The 16,151-nt window shown below is 45.1% G+C and overlaps 1 protein-coding gene across 5 annotated transcripts in view; it reads right to left on the bottom strand.

Annotated features, from left to right (window-relative positions):
- Positions 1-1,160: 1,160 nt before the first annotated feature.
- LOC311266609 (spectrin beta chain, non-erythrocytic 1) overlaps positions 1,161-16,151 on the bottom strand; it is a 43,509-nt gene continuing 28,518 nt past the window's right edge. For 2 of the 5 annotated variants that reach the window (XM_084369037.1, XM_084369038.1), the window contains 13 exons: positions 14,782-14,912; positions 14,420-14,624; positions 13,852-14,226; positions 13,196-13,440; positions 12,918-13,056; positions 9,503-9,587; positions 6,411-6,607; positions 4,588-4,697; positions 4,456-4,501; positions 3,945-4,156; positions 3,690-3,863; positions 3,087-3,129; positions 1,161-2,962 (listed from right to left, as the gene is read on the bottom strand). In XM_084369037.1, the coding sequence (XP_084225163.1) occupies positions 2,756-2,962; positions 3,087-3,129; positions 3,690-3,863; positions 3,945-4,156; positions 4,456-4,501; positions 4,588-4,697; positions 6,411-6,607; positions 9,503-9,587; positions 12,918-13,056; positions 13,196-13,440; positions 13,852-14,226; positions 14,420-14,624; positions 14,782-14,912 (2,169 nt within the window). In that variant the 3' untranslated portion in view covers positions 1,161-2,755. Of the gene's footprint in view, positions 2,963-3,086; positions 3,130-3,689; positions 3,864-3,944; positions 4,157-4,455; positions 4,502-4,587; positions 4,698-6,410; positions 6,608-9,502; positions 9,588-12,611; positions 12,713-12,880; positions 13,057-13,195; positions 13,441-13,851; positions 14,227-14,419; positions 14,625-14,781; positions 14,913-16,151 lie in introns of those variants that run through there. The other 3 variants (XR_014623741.1, XR_014623742.1, XM_084369039.1) reach the window with 3 other exon arrangements.

Consider the following 16,151-nt stretch of genomic DNA (forward strand, 5'->3'; position numbering starts at 1 on the left):
GTATTACTGCAGTTCTGTGTAGTATTACTGTAGTTCTGTGTAGTATTAATGTAGTTGTGTAGTATTACTGCAGTTGTGTGTAGTATTACTGCAGTTGTGTGTAGTACTACTGTAGTTCTGTGTAGTATTACTGTAGTTCTGTAGTATTACTGTAGTTCTGTGTAGTATTACTGCAGTTCTGTGTAGTATTACTGTAGTTATGTAGTATTAATGTAGTTCTGTGTAGTATTACTGCAGTTCTGTGTAGTATTACTGCAGTTCTGTAGTATTAATGTAGTTTTGTGTAGTATTACTGTAGTTCTGTGTAGTATTACTGCAGTTCTGTGTAGTATTACTGTAGTTCTGTAGTATTAATGTAGTTCTGTGTAGTATTACTGCAGTTCTGTGTAGTATTACTGCAGTTGTGTAGTATTACTGCAGTTCTGTGTAGTACTACTGCAGTTGTGTGTAGTATTACTGCAGTTCTGTGTAGTATTACTGCAGTTCTGTAGTATTAATGTAGTTCTGTGTAGTATTACTGCAGTTCTGTGTAGTATTACTGTAGTTCTGTGTAGTATTAATGTAGTTGTGTAGTATTACTGCAGTTGTGTGTAGTATTACTGCAGTTGTGTGTAGTACTACTGTAGTTCTGTGTAGTATTACTGTAGTTCTGTAGTATTACTGTAGTTCTGTGTAGTATTACTGCAGTTCTGTGTAGTATTACTGTAGTTATGTAGTATTAATGTAGTTCTGTGTAGTATTACTGTAGTTCTGTGTAGTATTACTGCAGTTCTGTGTAGTATTACTGTAGTTCTGTAGTATTACTGCAGTTCTGTGTAGTATTACTGTAGTTCTGTGTAGTATTACTGCAGTTCTGAGTAGTATTACTGCAGTTGTGTAGTATTACTGCAGTTCTGTGTAGTATTACTGTAGTTCTGTAGTATTAATGCAGTTCTGTGTAGTATTACTGCAGTTGTGTAGTATTACTGCAGTTCTGTGTAGTATTACTGCAGTTGTGTAGTATTACTGCAGTTGTGTGTAGTATTACTGCAGTTGTGTGTAGTACTACTGTAGTTCTGTGTAGTATTACTGCAGTTGTGTAGTATTACTGCAGTTCTGTGTAGTATTACTGCAGTTGTGTAGTATTACTGCAGTTGTGTAGTAACGGTCAGAGACGACAGTAAAGTTTAAAAGCTTTAATGACATCGCACATATCTGACAGAGAGAGCTTTAAAGTCTACAGGTGCAGGTTCATACATGAGAAAAGCTTTATGGTCTAAGTTCTGTTAAATATTCAGCCTCAGCTTCTGGTTCTGGTTCTGGTTCTGGATCATTCTATAGATGAGCTCTGATTGTGTTTAACTTCCACACATGTTCAGTACGATAGATATACAGTGACGCAACGCAGCAACACGAGTATCAAAGAGCCGGAAATCTGAACGCAGCGCAGTGCGACAGCGAGCAAGCTACCTTCATCTGCCTGTCTGTCTGTCCTCCTGTCTGTCTGTCTGTCCTCCTGTCTACCTTTATCTGCCTGTCTGTCTGTCCTCCTGTCTACCTTTATCTGCCTGTCTGTCTGTCTGTCTGTCTGTCCTCCTGTCTACCTTTATCTGCCTGTCTGTCTGTCCTCCTGTCTACCTTTATCTGCCTGTCTGTCTGTCCTCCTGTCTACCTTTATCTGCCTGTCTGTCTGTCCTCCTGTCTACCTTTATCTGACTGTCTGTCTGTCCTCCTGTCTGTCCTCCTGTCTACCTTTATCTGTCTGTCTGTCTGTCTGTCCTCCTGTCTATCTGTCTGTCTACCTGTCTGTCTGTCCTCCTGTCTACCTTCATCTGTCTGTCTGTCCTCCCGTCTACCTGTCTGTCGGTCTACCTGTCTGTCTGAAGGTGTACAACTGGACACGGACTCTGCAGTGTTTATTTTACATGGTTCTGATCGGAGTCGTGTCAGAAACAAAGAGAACAGAACTTTAGTCTGAGGTGAGTTTCTGAAGCATGCAGGTGACATTTCTACATCACACACCTCCTCGCAGGTGATTGGCTGTTTCAAAACATAAAGAAAACAAAAAGCACTGTTGGTCCAATTTCTGAACGGCAGAGGAAGAAAGTCGGTGTCTCTGAGGACGACCTCACAAAACTGAGGGAATAACTCAGACCTGCAACTCAAAAGTAGAAAAATAACAAAATGTCAGAAAAATAAAACGGTAGTCAACAAACACCCCGAGCGTGCGGTCCCCGCTGACGCCACCACGAACAGCGAGAGGCGGCGCTGACTCATCATCGTCTACTGAACGGTGACATCACCACGTGCTGCCGCGGCTCTCGGTGATCGTCGTCTCGTCACAGAAGAGCTCACGAAGGAAACAAAATACACACAAGGAAGAAAAAAACAACAACTGCATCGACAACAAACGCTCTGGTGAAACGTTCTCTGCAGCCGCTGACCTCCGTCACCGTGACATCAGTGGTGATGTCACGACGCGTGGAGCGTTGAAGAGTTAACCTATTTAAACTCGTACAAGATGTGGGAGAGTTAGCGGCCGCCTGTAGTCAAACTTAACAAAGGTCTTCTCAGAGGCAGGTGAGCGCTCGGCCACCTGTCGGGTCGGGTCGGGTCGGGTTGGGTCAGCTCAGTTATAATGTGCAGTATCGGAGGTTTCCTCTGCTGAAGACCTTCATGAAGCTCGGACCTGGACGGACGCTCTGAGGAGGTGCAGCAGCTGTCCTCCGTCAGAGCGTGCGTCGCTGACTCGTTTCACCAAAGCCTGTTGAACTTTCTACTGTTTCTTCTTGCTGAACAGACTGAAGCGTTTCTCCTTCTCCTTCTCTTTGTCCTTCTCTCTCTTGCCGGGACTCGACTCGGTGGTGAGCGTGACGGCGGCTGGCAGCGTCTGGGCGCGCCCGGACACCGGCGTGCCGGGGTTGCTGCCCTGTCCGTCAGCGTTGGCGTTCAGGATGGCCTGGATCCAGGTGCTCATTTCCTCCTGCAGGGGGCGACACAGGTCAGACAGCCGCTCTGATAACAGTCACCATGATCCAGTTCGGACCCACAGAACCGAACATCTGTTTCATTTGAATTTCACTGAAGGAAAAAACATCCAAACTTACTTCGTCTTTGGCTTGGAACAGATACTCGTTTCCATCAGCGAGTCTGAAACAAGAGGAGGAAGTGAAGCGTCAGCAGCTACCTGCTAGTGTTTGTAACGTAGTGAAACTCTGTCTCTGACAGACTCTGAATCATTGTCTCCTTCTTGTAAATTCAGCATTAAATGAAAACAGTAAGTTGTGTGTTTCCTTGTACAAAGTGTCAGTTTGTGGCAGCATGGCTGTACCAGCCTGTCTGCTTCTGTGTCTGAAGTGCTAAAGTCTTACCTGCCAACATTTAGCAGCTGTTTGAACACACTGTTTACACTGATTTCACCATTTACACTCAATTTATGAAAGAAGAAACATTTTATTGATCTCAACATGTCACATTTTACAAACACACTAAACAGTAACCGACACTATCAGTGTGTGGCTGCTCTCCACAGCTCATGTTCAGTGCTCTGACTGCTCCTCTCAGCTGCTCTCAGGTGTGTGTTGGTTTAAATGAGTCTTTCCTTAAACATGTGACTGTGGTCAGAACGTACAAAGAACCTTTAAAGAACGTATAATGAACTCTTCAGTGTGCTTTGAATCGTCACCAGCTCAACATTAAGACTTCATCACCTGAGTTTGAAGACATGTTTCTTCTTCTTGTATTCTGACGCCACGTCGCACGTCGCCTCCCTCAGGCTGATGGGAACCTCGTTGTGGTACGGGACCCCCTGAGCCGCCGCCTTGCTGTCTTTATAGAAGCCCATCTCCTGGTTGTTGATGACACAGTACACGTTGTGCCACGATCTGCCAATCACAGAGCAGCGGGGTAAGCTGATGGTCAGAGAGGAGTGAGACCTCTGTGCAGGAGAGGATCTTTGTGTTTACCTGTTGGACGCCTTCTTGTTATGCCCCTCCCACTCGTGTTTGCGGTGCAGAAGTCCCTCCAGCTGCGAGGACGAGTCCTGGTTCTTGGACGGCAGCGTGGACGACTGGCTCGTTTTACTCTTCCTGCCGGCGGTCGGCGAGCCACCGGGACTTGGCTCCTTGGAGCTGCGCTCAGCCACGCCGTTCACCAGGTCCGCTCCGTCCACGCCGTCCTGAACAGAGGACACGTTTAAAGAGCGTTAACGAAATACCACACAGGCGCGCAGCTGACGACAGGGGGGCACTCAATCAAAACTAAACGTGCAAGCAGCGCGGGATCATGGGAGTTGTAGTCTTCACCATTCAACAACCATCATTAGGCTACCAATAGGACTACAAACAGGACTACCAATAGGACTACAAACATGTCTACCAACAGGACTACAAACAGGGCTACCAACAGGACTACAAACAGGGCTACAAAGGCTCCTCCATGTTGTCAGCCTTGTGGACGTCTGGAGTGAGTACTGACCCGAGGAGAGTCCTGGTCGGACGGGAGTCCGTTCTGACTGATGCCACTGCAGAGACACAAACACACTTTATTACTGAGCGGCTCGGAGCTGCAGTTCCTCTGACGTCCACCAGGTGCTGCTGTGATCATCACCTCTGCTGCTGACTCTCCTCCAGCTGCTCCACCACCACCGGCTCTGGAGATGGAGGCTTCCTCATCCTCTCCTCCTCCTCCTGCTGCCTCCTCACCTCCAGCAGCTCCAGCTGTACACACACAGACACACACACAGACACGCACACACAGACACACACGCACACAGACAGACAGACGCACACAGTTTGTAGAAAATGTCATTTTGTAGTTTTTAAACTACAAATTTGAATTAAAATGTTTTAATTTGTAATAAATACAATGAAACATTCATCCTTCTCTTCTTCTTCACATTTAATTAATTAAACATATATATTGATATTTATATTAAAGGAGCAGTCTGTAGTTGTGTTAAAGAAATGTTACAAAGATCTTCACTGACAAACTCAACAAACTCTGTTTCTTCCCTTTGTTGTAAATCTACGACTGCAGGTTCAGTTTCCCCCCGGACCACTGATTATTGTATACTAGTATTTATTATTGTACTACTGTATACTAGTATTTATTATTGTACTACTGTATACTAGTATTTATTATTGTATTATTGTATACTAGTATTTATTATTGTACTACTGTATACTAGTATTTATTATTGTACTACTGTATACTAGTATTTATTATTGTATTATTGTATACTAGTATTTATTACTGTATTATTGTATACTAGTATTTATTATTGTATTATTGTATACTAGTATTTATCATTGTATTATTGTATACTAGTATTCATCACTGTATTATTGTATACTAGTATTTATCACTGTATTACTGTATACTAGTATTTATTACTGTATTATTGTATACTAGTATTTATTATTGTATTATTGTATACTAGTATTTATTATTGTACTACTGTATACTAGTATTTATTACTGTATTATTGTATACTAGTATTTATTATTGTATTATTGTATACTAGTATTTATTACTGTATTATTGTATACTAGTATTTATTATTGTATTATTGTATACTAGTCTTTATTATTGTATTATTGTATACTAGTATTTATTATTGTATTATTGTATACTAGTATTTATTTTTGTATTATTGTATACTAGTCTTTATTATTGTATTATTGTATACTAGTATTTATAATTGTATTATTGTATACTGGTATTTATTATTGTACTACTGTATACTAGTATTTATTATTGTACTACTGTATACTAGTATTTATTATTGTATTATTGTATACTAGTATTTATTATTGTACTACTGTATACTAGTATTTATTATTGTATACTAGTATTTATTACTGTATTATTGTATACTAGTATTTATTATTGTATTATTGTATACTAGTATTTATTATTGTATTATTGTATACTAGTATTCATCACTGTATTATTGTATACTAGTATTTATCACTGTATTACTGTATACTAGTATTTATTACTGTATTATTGTATACTAGTATTTATTATTGTATTATTGTATACTAGTATTTATTATTGTACTACTGTATACTAGTATTTATTATTGTACTACTGTATACTAGTATTTATTATTGTATTATTGTATACTGGTATTTATTATTGTACTACTGTATACTAGTATTTATTATTGTATTATTGTATACTAGTATTCATCACTGTATTATTGTATACTAGTATTTATCACTGTATTACTGTATACTAGTATTTATCATTGTTTTGTAAAAGACTTGTGTGCCGGGTGCTGAAGAGGACGTGACCTGCTCAGAAGAACTCATTATCCTACAGATGTTCTTCCTTCATCCTCACTGGTCTGAGATCAGAGTCATGGATGGATTTTAATTTAAGTTTCTTGTGAATCCCATGACTCCATTTTGTCCCCCCGTGCTCACCGTGGTCAGCCTCTCCAGAGCGGAGAAGCGCTCCTCCCAGGTGGCGGCAGACTTCTCGAAGGCCTCGTGGCGTTTGATGAGCTTCTCCACCTCGTCCACGCTCTGACCCATCTCCCTGCTGGACAGGTAGGGCTCCTGACCCAGCAGCCACGCCTCGGCCACGCCCGCGTCCCGCGAGAACTGGTGCACCTCCAGGACTGAGGGGGAGGAGGGGGAGGAGGGGGGAGTCGGACGCCATCACATCAACACTTTGTTATTGTTTGATTATTAATCATATTCCTGTTCGAAAAAAACCCCAAAAACTGGTAAAGGTAAACTTTTGTGCTCAGACAGGAAGTGAGCATCAACACGAGCTGACTGAGTGATGATGTCACACTGCTCTGCAACCTTCAGTGAGCTAACACTGTTAGCATGCTAGCTGTGCATGCAGGATGTGATTGGTTCAAACGTCTTGTAACAAAAGATTCCACTGAACTGACGACACTCATCAGGACGACGCGCCCAGTGTTCTTTGTTCTGTGTTCTCAGTGTTCTGTGTGTTCTTTGTTCTGTGTGTTCTGTGTGTTCTGTGTTCTGTGTGTTCTGTGTGTTCTTTGTTCTGTGTGTTCTGTGCATTCTTTGTCCTCAGTGTTCTGTGTGTTCAGTGTTCTGTATGTTCTTTGTTCTGTGTTCTCAGTGTTCTGTGTGTTCTTTGTTCTGTGTGTTCTGTGTGTTCTGTGCGTTCTTTGTTCTCAGTGTTCTGTGTGTTCTGTGTGTTCTTTGTCCTCAGTGTTCTGTGTGTTCAGTGTTCTCAGTGTTCTGTGTGTTCTTTGTTTTTTGTTCTCAGTGTTCTGTGTGTTCTGTGTTCTCAGTGTTCTTTGTTCTGTGTTCTCAGTGTTCTGTGTTCTCAGTGTTCTGTGTGTTCTTTGTTCTGTGTGTTCTGTGTGTTCTGTGCGTTCTTTGTTCTCAGTGTTCTGTGTGTTCTGTGTGTTCTTTGTCCTCAGTGTTCTGTGTGTTCAGTGTTCTCTGTGTTTTTTGTTCTGTGTTCTCAGTGTTCTGTGTGTTCTTCGTTCTGTGTGTTCTGTGTGTTCTGTGTGTTCTTTGTTCTCAGTGTTTTGTGTGTTCTTTGTTCTCAGTGTTCTGTGTGTTCTTTGTTCTGTGTCCTCAGTGTTCTGTGTGTTCAGTGTTCTGTGTTCTGTGTTCTTTGTTCTGTGTTCTCAGTGTTCTGTGTTCTCAGTGTTCTGTGTGTTCTTTGTTCTGTGTGTTCAGTGTTCTGTGTTCTCAGTGTTCTGTGTTCTGTGTCCTCAGTGTTCTGTGTGTTCTGTGTGTTCTTTGTTCTGTGTTCTCAGTGTTCTGTGTGTTCAGTGTTCTGTGTTCTCAGTGTTCTGTGTGTTCAGTGTTCTGTGTTCTCAGTGTTCTGTGTGTTCTTAGTGTCCTGTGTGTTCTGTGTTCTCAGTGTTCTGTGTGTTCTGTGTGTTCTTTGTTCTGTGTTCTCAGTGTTCTGTGTGTTCAGTGTTCTGTGTTCTCAGTGTTCTGTGTGTTCAGTGTTCTGTGTTCTCAGTGTTCTGTGTGTTCTTTGTTCTCAGTGTTCTGTGTTCAGTGTGTTCTTTGTTCTCAGTGTTCTGTGTTCTCAGTGTTCTGTGTTCTTTGTTCTCAGTGTTCTGTGTGTTCTCAGTGTCCTGTGTGTTCTGTGTCCTCAGTGTTCTGTGTGTTCAGTGTTCTGTGTGTTCAGTGTTCTCTGTGTTCTCAGTGTTCTGTGTGTTCTTCGTTCTGTGTGTTCTGTGTGTTCTGTGTGTTCTTTGTTCTCAGTGTTTTGTGTGTTCTGTGTGTTCTTTGTTCTCAGTGTTCTGTGTGTTCTTTGTTCTGTGTCCTCAGTGTTCTGTGTTCAGTGTTCTGTGTTCTGAGTGTTCTGTGTTCTTTGTTCTGTGTTCTCAGTGTTCTGTGTTCTCAGTGTTCTGTGTTCTTTGTTCTGTGTGTTCAGTGTTCTGTGTTCTCAGTGTTCTGTGTTCTGTGTCCTCAGTGTTCTGTGTGTTCTGTGTGTTCTTTGTTCTGTGTTCTCAGTGTTCTGTGTGTTCAGTGTTCTGTGTTCTCAGTGTTCTGTGTGTTCAGTGTTCTGTGTGTTCTTAGTGTCCTGTGTGTTCTGTGTTCTCAGTGTTCTGTGTGTCCTCAGTGTTCTGTGTGTTCTGTGTGTTCAGTGTTCTGTGTTCTCAGTGTTCTGTGTGTTCAGTGTTCTGTGTTCTCAGTGTTCTGTGTGTTCTGTGTGTTCTGTGTGTTCAGTGTTCTGTGTTCTCAGTGTTCTGTGTGTTCTTTGTTCTCAGTGTTCTGTGTTCAGTGTGTTCTTTGTTCTCAGTGTTCTTTGTTCTCAGTGTTCTGTGTTCTCAGTGTTCTGTGTTCTTTGTTCTCAGTGTTCTGTGTGTTCTCAGTGTCCTGTGTGTTCTGTGTTCTCAGTGTTCTGTGTGTCCTCAGTGTTCTGTGTGTTCTCAGTGTTCTGTGTGTTCTTTGTTCTTAGTGTTCTGTGTGTTCTGAGTGTTCTGTGTTCTGTGTGTTCTCAGTGTTCTGTGCCCTCAATGTTCTGTGTGTTCTGTGTCCTCAGTGTTCTGTGTGTTCTGTGTGTTCTCAGTGTTCTGTGCCCTCAGTGTTCTGTGTGTTCTCAGTGTTCTGTGTGTTCTCAGTGTTCTGTGCCCTCAGTGTTCTGAGTGTTCTGAGTGTTCTGTGTGTTCTGTGTGTTCTCAGTGTTCTGTGTGTTCTCAGTGTTCTGTGCCCTCAGTGTTCTGTGTGTTCTGAGTGTTGGACAGTTTGACCCGTGGTGGTTCTGTATGCACTGCAGACTGAGCTCCTGGTGTGTCGGAGGTTCTGTTTGGACCCGATGAGCTCGTCTGACTAAACCTCCTGCAGCTTCTCCTGATTGGTTGGCTGAGAAGAAGCTCAGTCATCTTCGTTAAAGGTCAGCAAGTGCCCGAGGAGCCTTCATCAACGCTGACTCATCACTGCAGCGTCCAGTCAGCTGCGACCTTTGAGCCTGATGGCTGCAGGGACGCAGCTCTGACCTCTGACCTCTAACCCTGTCTGAGGTTTCATACAGAACAATCAAACAGGAAGTGTGTGAATCTTACTGAGTCTTAGCCACTCCCATCGATCCTCCCACTTGTCAATCATCTCTTTCCTCTTGTCAGTCAGCTGCAGCAGCTTCTCTTTGATCTGGACACAAACACAATGAACTGAAGTAAGTCACACACTGACCTCACTACAGTCACACACTGACCTCACTACAGTCACACTCACCTCACTACAGTCACACACTGACCTCACTACAGTCACATACTGACCTCACTACAGTCACACTCACCTCACTACAGTCACACACTCACCTCACTACAGTCACACACTGACCTCACTACAGTCACACACTGACCTCACTACAGTCACACACTCACCTCACTACAGTCACACTCACCTCACTACAGTCACACACTGACCTCACTACAGTCACACACTGACCTCACTACAGTCACACTCACCTCACTACAGTCACACACTGACCTCACTACAGTCACATACTGACCTCACTACAGTCACACTCACCTCACTACAGTCACACACTCACCTCACTACAGTCACACACTGACCTCACTACAGTCACACACTCACCTCACTACAGTCACACTCACCTCACTACAGTCACACACTGACCTCACTACAGTCACACACTCACCTCACTACAGTCACACACTGACCTCACTACAGTCACACACTCACCTCACTACAGTCACACTCACCTCACTACAGTCACACACTCACCTCACTACAGTCACACACTGACCTCACTACAGTCACACTCACCTCACTACAGTCACACACTGACCTCACTACAGTTACACACTGACCTCACTACAGTCACACACTCACCTCACTACAGTCACACACTGACCTCACTACAGTCACACTCACCTCACTACAGTCACACTCACCTCACTACAGTCACACACTCACCTCACTACAGTCACACACTGACCTCACTACAGTCACACACTCACCTCACTACAGTCACACACTGACCTCACTACAGTCACACTCACCTCACTACAGTCACACACTGACCTCACTACAGTTACACACTCACCTCACTACAGTTACACACTCACCTCACTACAGTCACACACTCACCTCACTACAGTCACACTCACCTCACTACAGTCACACACTCACCTCACTACAGTCACACACTGACCTCACTACAGTCACACTCACCTCACTACAGTCACACACTGACCTCACTACAGTCACACTCACCTCACTACAGTCACACACTGACCTCACTACAGTCACACACTCACCTCACTACAGTCACACACTCACCTCACTACAGTCACACACTGACCTCACTACAGTCACACTCACCTCACTACAGTCACACACTCACCTCACTACAGTCACACACTGACCTCACTACAGTCACACACTCACCTCACTACAGTCACACACTGACCTCACTACAGTCACACTCACCTCACTACAGTCACACACTGACCTCACTACAGTCACACACTCACCTCACTACAGTCACACACTCACCTCACTACAGTCACACACTGACCTCACTACAGTCACACTCACCTCACTACAGTCACACACTGACCTCACTACAGTTACACACTCACCTCACTACAGTCACACTCACCTCAATACAGTCACACACTGACCTCACTACAGTCACACACTGACCTCACTAGTCACACTCACCTCACTACAGTCACACACTGACCTCACTACAGTCACACTCACCTCACTACAGTCACACACTGACCTCACTACAGTTACACACTCACCTCACTACAGTCACACTCACCTCAATACAGTCACACACTGACCTCACTAGTCACACTCACCTCACTACAGTCACACACTGACCTCACTACAGTCACACACTGACCTCACTACAGTCACACACTCACCTCACTACAGTCACACTCACCTCACTACAGTCACACACTGACCTCACTACAGTCACACTCACCTCACTACAGTCACACACTGACCTCACTACAGTCACACACTCACCTCACTACAGTCACACACTCACCTCACTACAGTCACACACTGACCTCACTACAGTCACACTCACCTCACTACAGTCACACACTGACCTCACTACAGTTACACACTCACCTCACTACAGTCACACTCACCTCACTACAGTCACACTCACCTCACTACAGTCACACACTGACCTCACTACAGTCACACACTGACCTCACTAGTCACACTCACCTCACTACAGTCACACACTGACCTCACTACAGTCACACACTCACCTCACTACAGTCACACTCACCTCACTACAGTCACACACTGACCTCACTACAGTCACACTCACCTCACTACAGTCACACACTGACCTCACTACAGTCACACACTCACCTCACTACAGTCACACACTCACCTCATTACAGTCACACACTCACCTCACTACAGTCGCACACTCACTTCACTACAGTCGCACACTGACCTCACTACAGTCACACTCACCTCACTACAGTCACACACTGACCTCACTACAGTCACACACTCACCTCACTACAGTGTCACACTCACCTCACTAGTCACAGTCACACACTCACCTCACTACAGTCACACACTGACCTCACTACAGTCACACTCACCTCACTACAGTCACACACTCACCTCATTACAGTCACACACTCACCTCACTACAGTCACACACTCACCTCACTACAGTCACACACTGACCTCACTACAGTCACACACTGACCTCACTACAGTCACACACTGACCTCACTACAGTCACACACTCACCTCACTACAGTCACACTCACCCCACTACAGTCACACACTGACCTCACTACAGTCACACTCACCCCACTACAGTCACACACTGACCTCACTACAGTCACACTCACCTCACTATAGTCACACACTCACCTCACTACAGCCACACACTGACCTCACTACAGTCACACACTCACCTCACTACAGTCGCACACTCACCTCACTACAGTCACACACTGACCTCACTACAGTCACACTCACCTCACTACAGTCACACACTCACCTCACTACAGTCACACTCACCTCACTACAGTCGCACTCACCTCACTACAGTCACACTCACCTCACTACAGTCACACACTGACCTCACTACAGTCACACTCACCTCACTACAGTCACACTCACCTCACTACAGTCACACACTCATTCATTCACTGATGTTGAATGTACTTAAGTATCAGTAAAGTAACTGATCCATATATTTACATGAGTGTATAAACTGCAAGTCAGCTGATCTTCACAGTCACTGATTTTATCTGATTGATGAGAAAAATCAATTAATGTAAAAATGTAATCTGTAAAGTAACCAGTAACTAAAGTTATCTCATAAATGTAATGGAGTGGAAGTATAAGGTAACAGAAAATAGAAATACTCAAGTAGAATTGTACTTCAGTACAGTACTTGAGTAAATGTACTTAGTTACATTTCCTCAGTGTAAGTATCTGTGTAATCCTCCACACCTCCTCTGAAGCGTAGTGTTTCCGGGCCAGCAGGGCTTTCCCGAGCTCGATGCAGGCGGTGAAGCTGTCGTTTCGGGCGTCGATCTCGGCCTTGATGCCCTGATGGTTGTTCATCAGCAGCTCCACTGAGGACACGTCTCTGAACACACACACACACACACACACACACACACACACACACACGTTTATCACAGCTGTTTTCAGGCGAAAGGTTCCGGTCCAACAGACAGCGGCAGACTGTGCTGACAGTCCAGCAGACGGCAGCAGACTGTGTGTACCTGGGGTTCTCCTGGGCCTCGATGAGCCGGATCACGTCTTCCATCCACAGCATCAGGTCCCGGACCATGCTGAAGAACCTGAACTTGTCTCCGGTGTCGAGGAGGCGGGCCCGGCGTCCGTCGCAGGCCTCCAGCAGACTCCTCCAGGCCTCCAGCACCTCGCTTTCCCTCCGCTGGATGTCGTCCGCTTTGTCTCCGGCGTACGCCGACTGGAGACGGACCGCGTCCTCCTGCAGCTGCCTCACCTGCAACACAAAGGTCAAAGGTCAAAGGTTTCCACTAATTCAAGCTGAGTGAGCGTCAGTGTGTGGAAGTGCCTGTGACTCGTGTTCATCTCAGGTAACGTGAGGCTGTGATGAAAGTTAAGAGTCTCCGACTGTTGATCACATTTAACAATGACTGAACGCTTTCATTTGTTTCACTTCACAAAACCGTCTGAATTTATGTGTCTGGAGTCTGAAACATTTTTGTTTACTGAATCTGTGAACAACAAAAAACAAAACAACAAATATTTGTATCAAGTTTTGAATTTATACAATTAATAAACTGCCTCATACGAACTCCAGATACATCACATCACTCTGATAAATGAGTAATGAACCCAACGTGTCTTCATAAACCCAGTGTGTCCCCGTACCGCAGGTTGTGTGACTGACCTGTGTTCCCAGGGCCTGAATGTCGTGTTCGAAGGTGGTGTGCATCCTCTGCAGTGTCTCCACTGTGTTCTGGTCCCGGCCGACCTCCTCTGGCAGCTTCTTCTGCTTGTCCAGGATGCGTCCCAGGATCTCCTTTGCGTCGTGGTAGAACTTATGAAGCTCGAAAGAGGCGGCGAGGATCTGCGTTCTGGTGTCGATGAGCTCCAGAAGATCGGCCCAGGCCTCGTTCAGCCCGTCCTTCCACTCCGCCACCGTTGCTGCATCGCCGTGACCCGTGTTGATCAGCTCGTCTGCCAGGCGGTTGACGGCGTCCACGCGCTCCTGACCAATGTTGCCGGTGTCCCGAGCGAACTCCCGGAAACGCTCCTGCAACATCTGAGCAGGGAGCACGTGGGTCAGAGGTCAGATATAATACTACAGTCATCTGAAGTATTACTGCAGTACAAGTACAAATATTACAGTGTAATACTAGTACCACACCACCTGCAGTGATGTTTGTTCAGCAGGATCAGTCGCAGTAACAGTAGTACTAGTAATATTAGTAGTATAAGTACACGCATTAACGTACAGTAACGTGTTCATAGTCCTGTCCCAGCTCGTGCGACCCGGCCACCACCTCCCGCTCAGCGATCCACTGCTCGAGGTCGTCGACCTCTCGGTTCAGCTGGAAGAGGCGGAGCCTCTCGTCCAGTTTGCCCCGCCTCTCCTCTGACAGGTCCTTCAGGCCGGCGTACAGCTTATCCACCTGAGACTGACGCATACTGATCCGCTCACTGACACACACACACACACACACACACACACACACACACACACACACACATTGTTACCATGACAGAAACTGGACTGAACTGGTTCAGTTTGATCCACTGTCAACAACAACAACAACAACAACAACAACAATGATGGTGATGATGATGATGATGTCACCTCTCAGGGTGTCCATCAGACACCAGTCCTCTGCTGGTCTTGGACAGCTGGTGGACGGTTTCGGCGTAGTCCTCCACCGCCTGCTCCACGATCTGATGCTTCTTCTGCATGGTGACGGCGCTCTGCTCGTCCTGATCCACACACACACACACACACACACACACACACAGTGTTGTTACAACAGACTGCAGGTTTGATCTGGATCTGAACCAGAGACACGTTTGTTTGGGCTGATTTCAGTTGAAGATGTCCGACGGTCCTGATGACAGAACCAGATGGTACTGCTCATTACAGAGCAGTTACACTTACAGCTGACGGTCCACATTAATAATATGATCTAATCAAACATTAAGTTATTCTTGATCCACAGGTCAAAACCAGGTCAGAACTTGATTCTGACTCAGGACAGTTTAACGTCCTGAGTCAGGAGGAGGAGGAGGAGTGAACTTAACTGTTCACAGTGTTGGAAAAGTCAAATATAATGTGAGATAACTTTCTAATGAACAACGAACTATCAATCAACTATCAATCAATCAATAACAGACAGGCAGCATCTATCTTGTAATGTGTGTGTCTCTGTGAGTGTCTCTGTGAGTGTAATGTGTGTGTCTCTGTGTGTGTCTCTGTGAGGGTAATGTGTGTGTCTCTGTGTGTGTCTCTGTGTGTGTCTCTGTGTGTGTCTCTGTGAGGGTAATGTGTGTGTCTCTGTGTGTGTCTCTGTGAGGGTAATGTGTGTGTCTCTGTGAGTGTAATGTGTGTGTCTCTGTGAGTGTCTCTGTGAGTGTAATGTGAGTGTCTCTGTGTGTGTCTCTGTGAGTGTAATGTGTGTGTCTCTGTGTGTGTCTCTGTGAGGGTAATGTGTGTGTCTCTGTGAGTGTCTCTGTGAGTGTAATGTGTGTGTCTCTGTGAGTGTCTCTGTGAGTGTAATGTGAGTGTCTCTGTGTGTGTCTCTGTGAGTGTCTCTGTGAGTGTAATGTGTGTGTCTCTGTGAGTGTCTCTGTGAGTGTAATGTGAGTGTCTCTGTGTGAGTCTCTGTGAGTGTCTCTGTGAGTGTCTCTGTGTGTGTCTCTGTGAGTGTCTCTGTGAGTGTAATGTGTGTGTCTCTGTGAGTGTAATGTGTGTGTCTCTGTGAGTGTCTCTGTGAGTGTCTCTGTGAGTGTAATGTGTGTGTCTCTGTGAGTGTAATGTGTGTGTCTCTGTGTGTCTCTGTGAGTGTAATGTGTGTGTCTCTGTGTGTGTCTCTGTGAGTGTAATGTGAGTGTCTCTGTGTGTGTCTCTGTGTGTGTCTCTGTGAGTGTCTCTGTGAGTGTAATGTGTGTGTCTCTGTGTGTGTCTCTGTGAGTGTCTCTGTGAGTGTAATGTGTGTGTCT

The sequence above is a fragment of the Pagrus pagrus genome (genome assembly GCF_965226575.1).
Source record: "Pagrus pagrus genome assembly, chromosome: 2".
In the NCBI taxonomy this organism is placed as follows: Eukaryota; Metazoa; Chordata; class Actinopteri; order Spariformes; family Sparidae; genus Pagrus; species Pagrus pagrus.